At 43.7% G+C, this 13,146-nt stretch overlaps 1 protein-coding gene across 2 annotated transcripts in view; it reads left to right on the top strand.

The window, feature by feature from the left end:
- LOC108496298 (calpain-13-like) overlaps positions 1-13,146 on the top strand; it is a 76,758-nt gene that overhangs the window by 41,180 nt on the left and 22,432 nt on the right. For both annotated transcript variants that reach the window (XM_017812891.1, XM_017812892.1), the window contains 7 exons: positions 855-924; positions 1,802-1,920; positions 5,693-5,826; positions 7,655-7,829; positions 8,715-8,786; positions 10,516-10,601; positions 11,963-12,037. In XM_017812891.1, coding sequence (XP_017668380.1) covers positions 855-924; positions 1,802-1,920; positions 5,693-5,826; positions 7,655-7,829; positions 8,715-8,786; positions 10,516-10,601; positions 11,963-12,037 — 731 coding nt within the window. The remainder of the gene's footprint in view (positions 1-854; positions 925-1,801; positions 1,921-5,692; positions 5,827-7,654; positions 7,830-8,714; positions 8,787-10,515; positions 10,602-11,962; positions 12,038-13,146) is intronic.

Below are 13,146 nucleotides of genomic sequence, written 5' to 3'. Positions count from 1 at the left end.
CTGTATTATTTTCCTACTTAGATTTTTTTCCTTTTATCTCTTTGTTTTCTTAGGTGTGCGGTCACTTGCCTATTTCAGGCTGATTGCTCTTTCAAAACAGAGCCTTACCCAGCTGGAGTGTACCAAGGGTTACTCATGGGGGATGCTCAGGGCATTCCTTTCTGATATCCCAGATATCAGAAAGGCCAATAGCAGATGCAACTGGGAGAATGGTTCACATTTCTGTGTGCAAAGCCAAGCTCTGAAATGTTTCCCCCTTCACTGCCCAAGCAAGACTCTCAAGGAATGCAAAGAAAATTTTCCTTGAATCAAAAATGTCAGCCAGGCCTGTGGGATTTTCCAGACAGAGATTAAGCTCTCTTTCTATATCTTCCTCACCAGAGTGATGAAAAGCAGCCAGGCTGACCTGCATTAGACCTGAATCAAAACACAAAAGGCTTACAGTATGAAACACTCCCAGACCCAGTGCTGAGCTGAAGTATAGACCCTGCTCCACTTTTCTTGGAGACCTGTGTGTCTCTACCCTACTGTACTCCAGGAAACTGTGTGATTTTGCAGCCAGGCTCAGAGCCTCAACTCTGAAAGGTGTTGGTAGCATTAGAGAGACCCAAATGAAAACTCAGTGAGCACCCACACACCAGTGCCCATCTCTAGGAATAGCCGAGCAGACTAAAGAAGAGATGCGTGAGTATTTCCTCGAGTTTTGTTGATGACAGGCAACAAAATATCAGTGCTCAATAGAAATAGTTTCCAGCTATGGAAAAGGTAGGCAAGCAAGGGTCTTCAAGGGGCAGGAATACACTGCTGGCAATGGCTGGGTACTCACACTGCTATTTGCATTTTATTTCCTCCAGGAACTTCAGAGAAATCCTCATTTGATCATGGATGGAGTTAGCAGATTTGATATCATGCAAGGAGAAATAGGTAAGGTTATATTCTTGTTTTGGAAAAGATAGGCACAAAGCAATAAGCCATGATTGCTTTGCTCTGTTCCGAGTGCTTGGCGGGAAGACATGGACAATAGTAGCCACAGTAAACAATTAGTGTAGGTCAATCCAGACTCACACAAGTCCACACACAATTTATTGCAGCTACTTAAAAGGATTCCCAAATGCAGCAGCTCAAATCCTCGTTCCTTATATACAGCACCTGCCTTCTATTTATACAAGGACAAGCGTAAAAAGGGAGGACCAACTGAGATCAGGCAGATGCTTCAAGTACAAGGGTCAAACACAGTTAAGTGTAAGTAGTTAAATAGGCACAGCTCCAACATATGTAGGACTGAATTTTCTTTCCATCCTAACATCTTCATTTGACTGTCAGTGTTTTCTTTCCCATCGATATTTCTGATCATCTTCTCTGATACTTACCCAGTATCAGAGTACGTATCTGCAGCCTGTATCAGTTCCATTTTTAACTCCTGGTCCATAACCATGTTTATCTTTGGCAGCATCTCTGTTCCTTTATAGAAGGGTGTTTCTCACCCCACTGAGAAGTTTGAAGGTTCCCTAAACAAGATATTCTAGACTATGAGTCTCAACCTGACTGCAAAAGATAGGAGGACATGAGAGCAGAAAAGTATGGCTGGGTGGCATCAGATTTCCCAGTGGACATTGTTGGTGAATACTGGGTAGTGGTTCTGCACTTTGAAGGAGGAAAAGGAGACAGAAGAAATTGGTTTCTTTTAAAAAACTGATTCTTAGATGTCTCAGATGTTGCAGCCCATTCTTTCTAAAGAGTTAGCTGTGATCCACAACAGTGAGTAACTGACTAAGTGCACTGGATTCTTCCCTCCCCTGAGGTGACTGCTGGATGCTGGCTGCCCTGGGCTCCCTGACACTACGAAAACAATTTTTGGAAAACGTTTTACCAAAGGACCAAGGATTCCAGGACAATTATGCTGGGATTTTTCATTTCCGGGTATGTATTCTCTACGCTATTGGTACCACTTGAGCTTGGATGGTTGGATTATATAGGGGTCCAAACTGCAGTCCCACATCTCGACATCCTTGAATGCTTTGGTTCTTCACTGCTGACTCCTAGTTCAGAATTTTACAGAAAATCCCAAGTTTCCTAACAATTCCTGTGCTCCAGGTGGTGAAATTACACTTCAGGGAATTTGATGCCCTTTTCTGAAAGTTATGACTCCAGAGGTACAGGTGCCAGCTGTTCAGATAGATTTGTGTACATATATGTTTTAGATGGAATTCTGGTGTCTGCTTTGATTTGGACAGTCTGTTATGGCTGTCAGCTCACCTGCACTATCTATTTGGACTCATTTTCTGTTTCCCCACTCACCTTGCCCTTTTAGCTTGTTGAAATGGCTTGAAATTACAGATCCTTAGAGACAGATCAGAGGAACAGGCTTTTGATATTTTGAAAAGAGAATTGTTTCAGAGAGAGGAACAAGGCTTTTTAGTAAATCGCACTTTCAACCAACTCCCAGAATTCTCTGAATCTCCCAGGAGGTTGACTGGGATAGCAACTGGCAGGCCCTGCCTGCTTGCATCTGAGTCAAACAAATATCTTGTGGGATTAGAGGAGCTTGCAGTACCATTAAGCTCCAGAAGCTAAACTGGATGTAGAGAGTCAATATATACTCAGGCATTCATCATCCCACTTTTTTTCACAAGTCTGTTTGTTATATGCCATTCAGTACCAAGCAAAGAGCTCCGGCAGTGAGACTTCTTTGACCTCCTGGAGCTCTTGAGGAGCAGCACCAGGAGGATTACTTTGTGGACAGTCTAAATTTTGCTCTGTTCCTTTGCTCCTCGGAATACCAGATGTTTCTATCTTGGCCCACTTCCAGCATACAGAGCTACACTGTATGAGAGAAACCAGCTGAAGGGACACCAGTCTGCTTAAAACAAATTAAAAGGATGCAAGCTAGATTGTCTTTCATGGGAGCTTTGAAAAGATTAGTTAGGCACAATCCTTAAATCTTAAGCAGTATAAATACCTCACAGTATTTGAAAATGTTTTCCCTGTCATCTCATCTGCAAATCAATGCAACTGTTTTTGGCTTTCCTTGAGCAATAAACCCCTGAGAAAGCTACTCTGAATGGAAATGCTTCTCTGCAATGCCTTTCAATTATTCCATCAAAGATATTTTACTGCCATCCACAGGCTAAGCCACCAGTCCTCAGTTCAGTGAAGAATCCCAAACAAGGCATATCATATGCTAATATAAAAATTCTAGCTTATAACTTTTTTTCACCTTTTTGGATCTGGACCATGTTGTCTCTCAGGAATACAAAGGGCTGCTCCAGTATTCCTACCCAGCACTGGCTGTTAGGCTGCAAGAGTCAAGGGTGTTAAGCACTTCATCACCTCTAGTTAAGATGGATGATGTTGTTATCTAGGGAATAATTACAGTGACGCCATTTCCTCAGGAATTAAGTTAGTCCCGTGTTTGTATAGGAATCACTTTCTCTGTCACAGAAGCTCTGATGCCTGTGAGGCAGAGTGTGCCACTCTTTGTGACAGTGAGCAGCAGCAGCAGCTCAGCCTGGGAAAAACCCAGAAATATCCTCCAAGGACTACAGGGGATTATGGCACAGTGCATCAACTCACAACCAAAGGGATCTGCCCTGAGTGTCAATGTCTCTGCTCTCAGGAAGAAACTGATGAAACCCCTAAAGACCATAAGTGGTCAAGACTTCAGTTTCAGGAATCATCCAAAAGGTGCCTTTTAAACACCACACAAAAGAGAGTGCTTGTCAAGCATGGGATTTTCTCCTTGCTCAGTTCCAGAACTGGATTTCTCTAAGATCCCTGTCAAGTAAGAGAAAAAAGGAGTCAAAATGACCACACAGCATCCCCCCTTTTGACCAGCAGAACCCTAAATGTGTTGCTTACAACACAATCTTACAACTGTTCACTTCTTTTTCTTCCTATTAAGCACAGGAAAATAAAGTCCTGATTTAAAAGGCTCACCACAAATGTGGAAGCAAAGAATTTCCCTCTTTGCATCCTGCCTAAATAGCGATTCTTGCTTTTGTTTACTACCATAGTCACAGCTGCAGTACTTAAATCCCAAAGGTATAAAGAAATTTCATGAAGCTGGAATCAAGCCAAAAATTGAAGGCGTTTACCCTCTTTGAAGGCATGTGGAGAAGAATGGCTTCTTCTGTACCTCTCTTGCACTCCCAGAGCATCTTAGAGCTTTCCATGAGGTTTCTCATTCCTGCTGTAGCTTTTCCTGTCCTTGTGAGCTCAGATGAGACCACGATCTGAAAGTCTGTGACAATCAAAACAAAGCAGCTCTCTTCATCCAGCTGAAGAAAAATAGCGTTGTGTTCAGAGGGCCTCCAAGCTTGAGCTCCCTGCCAAAGATGGCCAAAGAACTTGGCTTTTGGAAAAATGTCACTCAGTGGGTTTGGACTGCAGTAATCCCCACAACCAGTTCTGTATGTTCTCCTTGTTTACCTGTTGTGTTTGCACATGAAGCACCGTGGGGAGGTGTGGCTGGATGTCACACCTTTTCTCCATACAGACCTGCTTCCACATGTTGACTGGTGACAGAAGAGCATGTTAGGTGACTGAAAAGACACCTCCTTTCGGACAGTCCTTTCACCTCTCTCTATTTTGGGCAGAGGACAGCCAGTCAAAGGCTTTTCCTTAAACCCCATCCTGCCAAAATCAAGCAGAAGCCTCAAATCACTCATGGAGCTCAAGTTCCAAAAGCCCAACCCTGCCACCTCCTGCTGCCACTAATGTAGGAAGTGAGAGGCCTGGGTGAGGCAGAACGTAAGTAGGATCAAACCTGCTTTCAGCTTAGCAGACTGTAAGCTGCTTTGCTGCTGGGCAGATCTGGTCTTGTGCTTTTCTAACAGAACAGCTCATTTCTGGGTTTTTCATTGACCGAAGCTGTTGAAATAAAATCATGCTAGACTAAATCTATTGCTGGCATACTTCCACTGGAGTCCTTAGCATTACCGCAAATAAGAGCTTGGCCTCTTATGATTGCGAATCATGCTAAGCTACATTAATCTGCTAATGACTCTGGAAATGGCTCCTTTAGTTCATCCCCACAGATCTCTTTTCCTATCTTCTCCCTTGAAAGGTTTCATCAGCTGGATCAGCTGGAGAAACACCTGCTCTGTCCACATGTTGGAGAGACCGCCTGTGTCCTTCTCATCCATCAAGGAGACGGATAACACCTCAAAACAGTCTTTAGTCACTACACTGTCTCTGTCCATGACAGCACGTCAGAGTCTTAATTGAAACACAGAGCAAAGAAAATCTAGAGGCTGGATCTTGACAGAGGCTCTCTGGCCAAAAGCTGTGCTGCGGGGGAAAATCCAAGTGCAGCTGAGGAGTGAGGCTTATGGAACCATCTGCATGATCATTCTTTATCATCTTGAATGCTTCTATCTCCCAAGAATATTAGCATATTCCCCATGTTGAATCTTTTCTCCCACTGATTGCAGGACTATTTATATTCCCAAATGACTTGCCCTGCCACTGGGAAATCCAGCCAATTGGTAGCTTGTTTAACAATGTGGACTCTTAGCCTGAAGCAGTTCAGAAGAGAACTTGCACATATCCGTGCTTTAGATTAATTCCTGTATTAGTTCAGGAGGCTGTTGCTTGGCATGAACATTAGCTCCTAAAAGAGGCTCATTCTTTTCTCTCTCCCTTTTTTTTTTTAATTTTATTTATTTTATTTTATTATTTTATTTATTTCCAGTTCTGGCAATATGGAGACTGGGTGGATGTAGTGATAGATGACCGACTGCCAATCATAAATGGAAGATACCTGTTTGTGCACCCTCGAACTTCAAATGAATTCTGGCCATCCTTGCTGGAAAAAGCATATGCCAAGTAAATATATCCGGTGTATTCTTCCACCCAGTGCTGAATGCTTTCTGTGGGTAGTTTCACCCTCTGCCTTATGCAAATCACACAGGGAGGAGTTCAGGCTGACAGCTGTGTATGTTGTGTTGTGCTCATGCAAAGATCCATGGCTGCCTGCAAATATAGAGCCAACAAAACCTGGAGATGTTGATCTTGGGTTAGACCTAAATGTACCAAGTTCAACTCTGGGACATTCATGCCTGAGAAGTAGAACAAACAGGGCAATGGCTAGTGACACAAAAGGGGCTGGGATCTCCTACCTACTTTAAAAATACTTTTTTGCCTCTGTTTTTCTTTCCATATTGTTCTCTGTTTAAAACTGCAGACTCTAAGCAGGGATTATCTCTGTTTATAGTCACTAATCAGAGATCATGTGGATATTTGGGGCAGGCAGTGAGAAGAAGCATGAGTGAAGAACATGCCCGGGCACAACACATCCACTCTTGTGAGTCTCTGGTCAGCTCTCACTCCACACCTCTTAGCTGAGGTCTCCAGGGTACTTCAGGGTAAATAATGCTCAATGAAGAGACAATAATTTTAAAAAGTCCTCTGGGGAGTGAAGGAATCAGAGTGCAGTCCCTCAGTATTTGCCCATTGCCCATTATTAAGTATGCTGAAGAAAAATTCCTGTGCTAGGGGTAATATGATGGGATGGAACTTGGTGTCTGAAGCTGGTGTAACATTTGCAATGAAATAAAGAGGATCTGAAGAAAACAGATAATAATTTTGGCAGATTTGGTCAGGAATAAGCAAATGTTAAAGAAGCATCAAACTGACTCAGGAATAGGATGCATTTTGCCCTGAGATATCTTGGAAAAGTTGACTCAGGATTTAGTATCAATTTGCCGCATAAGATTTTAATTACAATGCATACCAAACCTCTATTAAATTAAAGTTGCAAGCAATGCTGTTTATGAGATTCCCATTTGAGAAGTTATTCCCCAGTGCCCAAGACAAATTCTTTTCATCAGTGTAGGACAAGGACAACTCTTCAAAATACAATTAGCCGCAGACTTCATTTGATTACATTCATTAAATACAGTGTGTATGGTGGGGTTTAACAGCGTGCTCTACCTGCTCTAAGTACGGCATGTTCCAGCTTATTTGCTGTCTCAATAAAAACCATGCGATAAAATCAACAAGGACTGTGTTGGCAGTATTAAATTATTATCCTATTATTGCTCTCTAGCAGAATGAACTGGGAGCAGTGCTGAAAACTTGTTTCTGTCTTGCCTTGGGAGCATGGGCAAATACCTTCACCTCTCTCTTTTTCCTATTTCTCTTTAGCAAAAGGGATACTGGACAATTTTGTGAAGAGTCATGACAAAAATATGGCGTAGAAACTAACAGTTCAGCTCCATTTGATCTGAAACATCCATTTGAACTAGTCGCCCTTGGCCTCCTGTTCAGAAACTGAATGCTTCAAGACGAGATGCAGCTCATCTCCCTAAAATGGCTGTGTTGGCATGAGATGCACCTTATTATTTTCCACTGTCTGTAAATGACTCTAGACAGCTGCCTCAGATGTGGATGAATACCTAGGAAAAGCTCCCCCTTTGTCTCATTCACTCCACAGGGTGTGTGTTGTGTCTGGTCATGTGTTTCGATCACATTTCCTTTCATTACCTGGCCACAATGTCTACAAACCCAGGATCCCCACCTGCTGACCACCTCGATGCACATATCTATTTTGGAAGCGAGCACTGTACATTGTTTATAAAACACAGTGTAAGGACTAATTACCTTTTATTTTCCTTCTTATTTTTTTTCCATCTTTTTTTTTCTTTTTCTCCAGGCTGCGGGGCTCCTACCAAAACTTGAATGGAGGCTACCTTTCTGATGCTTTAGTAGACTTCACAGGTGGAATTCAAGCGCAGTTTTCATTGAAGGATCCACCTCCTGATCTGGAGGAGATACTGAAAGCAGCTGACAAATCTCGGTGTCTCATGGGGTGTAGCACCCCAGGCCAGGTGAGTCACAGGGCCAGTAACATCCCTCTCTTGGTTTACTGTGTTTGCTCTTTTAAGGTGTAGAGGAAGTCTATAATCACTCCATGCAATAGTTACAGTTTATGGATGCCTGAAGGGATCTTGGCAGCAGAAAGTAGATAAGGTTATTGGGTTAGGAACGTAAAGGCATTTTGGCAGATGTAAATGGATTGGTCTGTCAGAGAGGGAGCTGTGGCTTCTCTCCTGGCTAATTCCACTGCAATAGTGGGGTGTCCTCTTGCAGCAGGACTGATTTTGGCCTCACAGGTTTGTGATCAATTCTAGCAAGGCCAAAATGCACCTTTCTTCTGTGAGAGGATGCCATTATCACATCGTGATTTGCAGGTTACCGGTATTAATTCTGGGAAGGTGCAAAAGGCTTTGTGATGCTCAGTGAGTATCTTGATAAAATGTCTCCAAGGCTTCCCTTGCAGCATGTAAGGGAAGACTGCAAAGTGTATGGCATTGCTTCTGTAGTGCCTGCTTCACCAGGACATGAAGCTTGGCTGTTGCAAACAAGCCAAGGACTAGCACCTGAGCTCAGGTGGCTTATGATGGGCTCTGAGTGGCACAGAAGTTCTTCAGACCCCCAGTCCTGACTGCTAGTCACCCAGTGCAGCTCATTCTGCAGTTGCCACAGCTCTGGACCATTGAAGGACTTGCAAATAAGTGAAGACCCATAGTTTTGTTAAATTTACTGGCTTGCTTATGTCTGAGAACAACAGTCACATTCCTCTGGAGTGAGTATCTCAGTATCTGAGATACTGCTGTAGTCAAAACCAGGTTTTTTTAGTGCTGTTCTGGAGCTATGGCTGTACCTTCACACTGTGGCAGAAAGATAAAAGCTCTGCTTTCTCCCTTCTGCAGGCAAAGAGGAACATAGAGCTGAGGAATGGGATTGTACAGGGTCATGCCTACACTATCACAGGAGCTGTGAAGGTAAGATCAGGGACTTGTTCCTGCCTGGAGGTAGGATGTACTGATGATCCACTACAGGGCAGTTGCACTGCTGTTCCATTCAGAGAATTTTAATTAGCGTCACACTTAGGAGGGATTGTTGAAAGCACATAGTTCAAATTCCAGGAGGTGGAAGGATTCTGGCACACAAGAGGGTATTCAAATCTATAATTTTTTGTAATGGAAAAATGCAACTTATATTCAGTTTTGTTTTGGGACACTTCAGCAGCAAATAAAGCATTTCTGGAGATTTTCATTCCATGCTGACTCTTAAAAAATTTGCTTTTCTGTTTCAAATTGAAATAGAAGCACTGAATGAAATTTTGGGGTTTGTCACATGTTGCAAATCTACATTTGTTCAGCTCAGTCACAAGCTGCCAAAAATCACTGTGTGAAAAGTAAATCGCTGGTTCAAGAACAGCATTTCTGCATCTTTTAAAACTGTTCTACTCATGCAGAACTCCTCCTGGCTGGATATTAATACTGATGATCTGAAAACAACAAATTTATCGCATGGATCAAAAGAAATGAAGGATTTTTTGCAACCAGAAGTTAGAACTTGGCTTACCCCAGTAAGCTGTAGTGCACACAGGGAGAGTTAACAGTGAGCAAGGCCAAGAAGGAAATGAAACAATAGCTGTGCTGTCAAGCAAGGTAGCTACAAAACATTTGAGTCTCAGCACCTAAAGTACTTTGGAAAGGGATATTGTTTTCCCTTAGCTGTTTTCTCCCTTCTCTCTCTCTCTGATGGTTTCCTGTATGAGCTTGGCTTTGGTTCATATCCACTCATGCCATGGCATGCTTGGTGCCATCATCATAGCATGCTGCTTCTTGGAGGACACTTACTTGTAGTCAAGAGGCTACAAAATGGCTCCAGAGAAGGCCCCAGCTGGGGCATGGGCCTCTCTCCAGGTCAGGGGCAGAAAGATCCCCAAATCTATTGGAGAAGAAGCAGACTGTTCCAGCCTCCTGCTGCTCATGGTATGCGCAGAGAGGAGAAACACTCTTTGCCCCACATTATAGAAGTGCCAAGGCATCCAGGGGGCTGTCCTGTGGGGAAATGATTAGAGGCTGGGCCTTTGCCTGGGAAGAGTCTGCCATGGCATTTGTTTCCAACACTGCCTGTGTGCATAAGGAGAGACAGAAACAAAAGGTTTGTTTCTCTTTTCCACTTCCACCATTTTGGCTTTATTGGAAAAAGTGAGTTGCTTCTGACTTAGATCAGTGGCAGCAAGAGGAGAAAAGCGCCAGAAACCTCAGCTGTTGGAAACCACAGTACTGTAGATATAGAGCCACAGATTCTGTTTATCATCTCTCAGTGCTGACTGTTGGCTTTCACTCCAGGCAGTCTGGTGACCTCGTTCCTCAAAGTCTCTGCCTCTGCTGACTCACAGGATCAGATGTGCGGAATTAGGCACTGGAATTTCCCAAGGCTGTTGAATTCATGTGGTGTGGCAGGAATGCTGCTGATTCTCTCTGTGTCAGCTATTCATTATCCTCAGGAAAGCAAAATGGGCGCAGTTTTCTCTCACACATCATTCCTTTGCAATGTAGCGAAAGGCCCTGCTTTTTAGCTTCAGTCAAATGAGATCAGAGGTTAAACCAGGTCTCTAAGGTATAGAGGAAGATCCATTTTATTACCCATCTCTTCAGTGAATATCATGATTGTGAAAAGCTGTGATTGAATTTGGTTTTTTTTTCCTCTTTACAGATCCGCTACAAGAACGGCTGGAAACATATCATCAGGATTTGGAATCCGTGGGGCCACGGGGAGTGGAAGGGGCCCTGGAGCGATGAGTATGGTCTTAAAGCTTTAATGTCATAGAGAATCAATCTTTTATAGGCTTATTGTAAAGAACCTCTGCCTTGTACACATTTTAACAAAACAGATATTTCCAAATCAATAAATTATAAGTGTTATTTCCATCTGCAAAGCAACTGCCCACGGAAATCCAATCCAGAGGAAACTAATGTAGCCTCACTAGGCTCAGGTATCCCTTCTTGTCTGGGTGTGCATTTTACCCAGTGCATGATTCCAGATAAGTCTTGGATGAAAGGGTTGTTAATTCCTGGGGTTAGCTCTGACCGTGTCCCTAGGTGCTGACTGGCTGCTTCTATTGAATTCCCCTGCAGCAATCATGCATCCAACTTCCTCCTTTTTCTTCCCCTGCCCTGAGTCTAAATCTAGGAAGAGGATGGTTAGACAAATCCATGGAGTATGGCAGTATTGAACACAGAGGGTTAAAAAGGGTCCTTGGTTATTGCAAAGGCAAAGATCCAGAGAATGCCTTGAACTGACCTTTAGGATCCTGGATGCAGCTTTGGGGATGCAAAGACCACTTTGCTGCTGTGTGTATAATCTACTATCTCTTTTGTAAAGAAAGGAATTATATAGAGGAAAACTGCAACAGTGTTTTGTAAATAAATAGATGTTAGTTTTCCTGTTGGAATAGCATCAGTGTTTTCATGACTAGAGAGATGTCCTTGCGTCACTCTTAGGTTATCCCACCTCTCCTTGTTGCTAGGATCACTCACAACTTCCCTGCTGAGAAAAGTCAGGCTAGCATGATGCATCTGGATGGGGTGGTGGGTTGTGCAGACATGTTTAAGGCTGGGATAATATATATCTGCTCAGGCAGCATCCTCCCATTTTTTGGAAGAGTGAATACAATCCTAGCTGTAATTGACATGTCAGTAGCGCATTCACAGGTAAGCAGCATAAATCAATAAATTATTGATTCATGCTCTGTTTAGTTATCTTAAACTCTGCAGAAAGTACAATTATCACTTAATTATAAACATGCAGCTTGGAAACAACACATTTGACTGGCTAATGTGCTCTCAACATGTGAATGAAGTATCAGCGCTTCAGAATGCTATGCCTTGGTACCTCACTAACCTCTCCACCATGGGGCTTAGAGGGCAGAGGCAGGATTCCCCATCCCAGGGTGGGCAACTCAGACAGGCACAGCAAAGGTGCAGAGCTCTGTTTGCTGGCCTTGGCTATGAAGGTATCAAGTACAGTCCTGTTCCCAGTGTGCAGTTTGTTCACCCTCTCTGATCCCTCATGACTGGACAGGCTGGTTAGAGACATAGGCTGGCCAGAGAGATGAAAAATTGTGCCTCACATCTTCTTGTTGATTTGTTCCTTTTTGTAGGTCTCCTCAGTGGGATTATGTTGAGCCTAAATACAGAGAAGCCCTCCTCAGAGATAAGGATGATGGAGAATTCTGGTATTTTCCTATTGATCCTTTGTCTACCAGGTTTTCTGTTTGTCTTCACTGTGAAAAAAAGAGTCATTTTGGCAGTACTCTGCTCTTAGTGATGGCTCAAGACACCCTGTGTTAACTGTGTGCAAACAGCAAATCGGAGGTTGTCCTGAACTCGGGGGTTCAGAAGAAACAAGACCTGAAAAAGTGAAGCTGGCAAATCTTAAGTAACAAGCTGGTGAAAAAAATGAAAAGTGACAGAAGTAAAAACCCATCCCCCTGAGACCTGTCACACTGCCATTTCCCATAAAGTACCTGGCTTGAACCTTGGACTGACAGATGCTTGAAGGGGACAGGTGGCTAAGCAGGTCATAGAGCTTGTGTGCTTGGCTGCTCTGCAGGTGTTTGTGGTTTTTCACTGCCTCTGATTACTCTCACATACAGTTTAGCCATGTATGAGCCATCCTTTAGAAAAACTATTATTATTCAGAAAGTGCACACTTGCCCTGTGAGGCTCTGAGGAAATCAGGGCAACAGCAAGTTGGTCTGAAATAGACACTTGAGGCTTAAGCAAAAGATGAATGTGGGACAGGACACTGCGGAGGGAAAAAGCAAGGGGCAGAGACATGCTGGAGATTTTAGGGCTCCACTTAGGGACTCCTGAACATGCCCTGTGATTTACCTGAGGCATTAGGGGCAGCTAGGGCAGCCCAAAGGCACTGAGAGCTGACCTCTTCTGCAAGGTATCAGCCAATGCAGCTACAGTCACCTGCAATGTTCTCACTAATCCCTCTCTAGAGACATGGATGGTGAATGTGAACACCTAACTAGTGTCATCACAGAATGGGTCAGGTTGGAAGGGACCACAGTGAGTCATCTGGTCCAACCTCCCTGCCCCAGCAGGGTTGTCCCAGAGCACATGGCACAGAATTGTGTCCAGACAGTTCTTGAACATCTTCAGTGAGGGAGATGCTACACCCTCTCTGGTTGATCTGTTCCAGTGCTCGGTCACCCGCATAGTAAAGAAGTTCTCCCTCATATTCAGCGGGAACTTCCTGTGCATCAGTTTCTGCCTGTTGCCTCTTGTCCTACTGCTTGGTGCCACTGAGCAGAGCCTGGCTCCATCCTCTTGG

This window comes from Lepidothrix coronata, unplaced genomic scaffold (genome assembly GCF_001604755.1).
Source record: "Lepidothrix coronata isolate B3197 unplaced genomic scaffold, Lepidothrix_coronata-1.0 Scaffold38, whole genome shotgun sequence".
NCBI classification, from domain to species: domain Eukaryota; kingdom Metazoa; phylum Chordata; class Aves; order Passeriformes; family Pipridae; genus Lepidothrix; species Lepidothrix coronata.
This window is presented reverse-complemented; position numbering and strand designations above follow the sequence as displayed.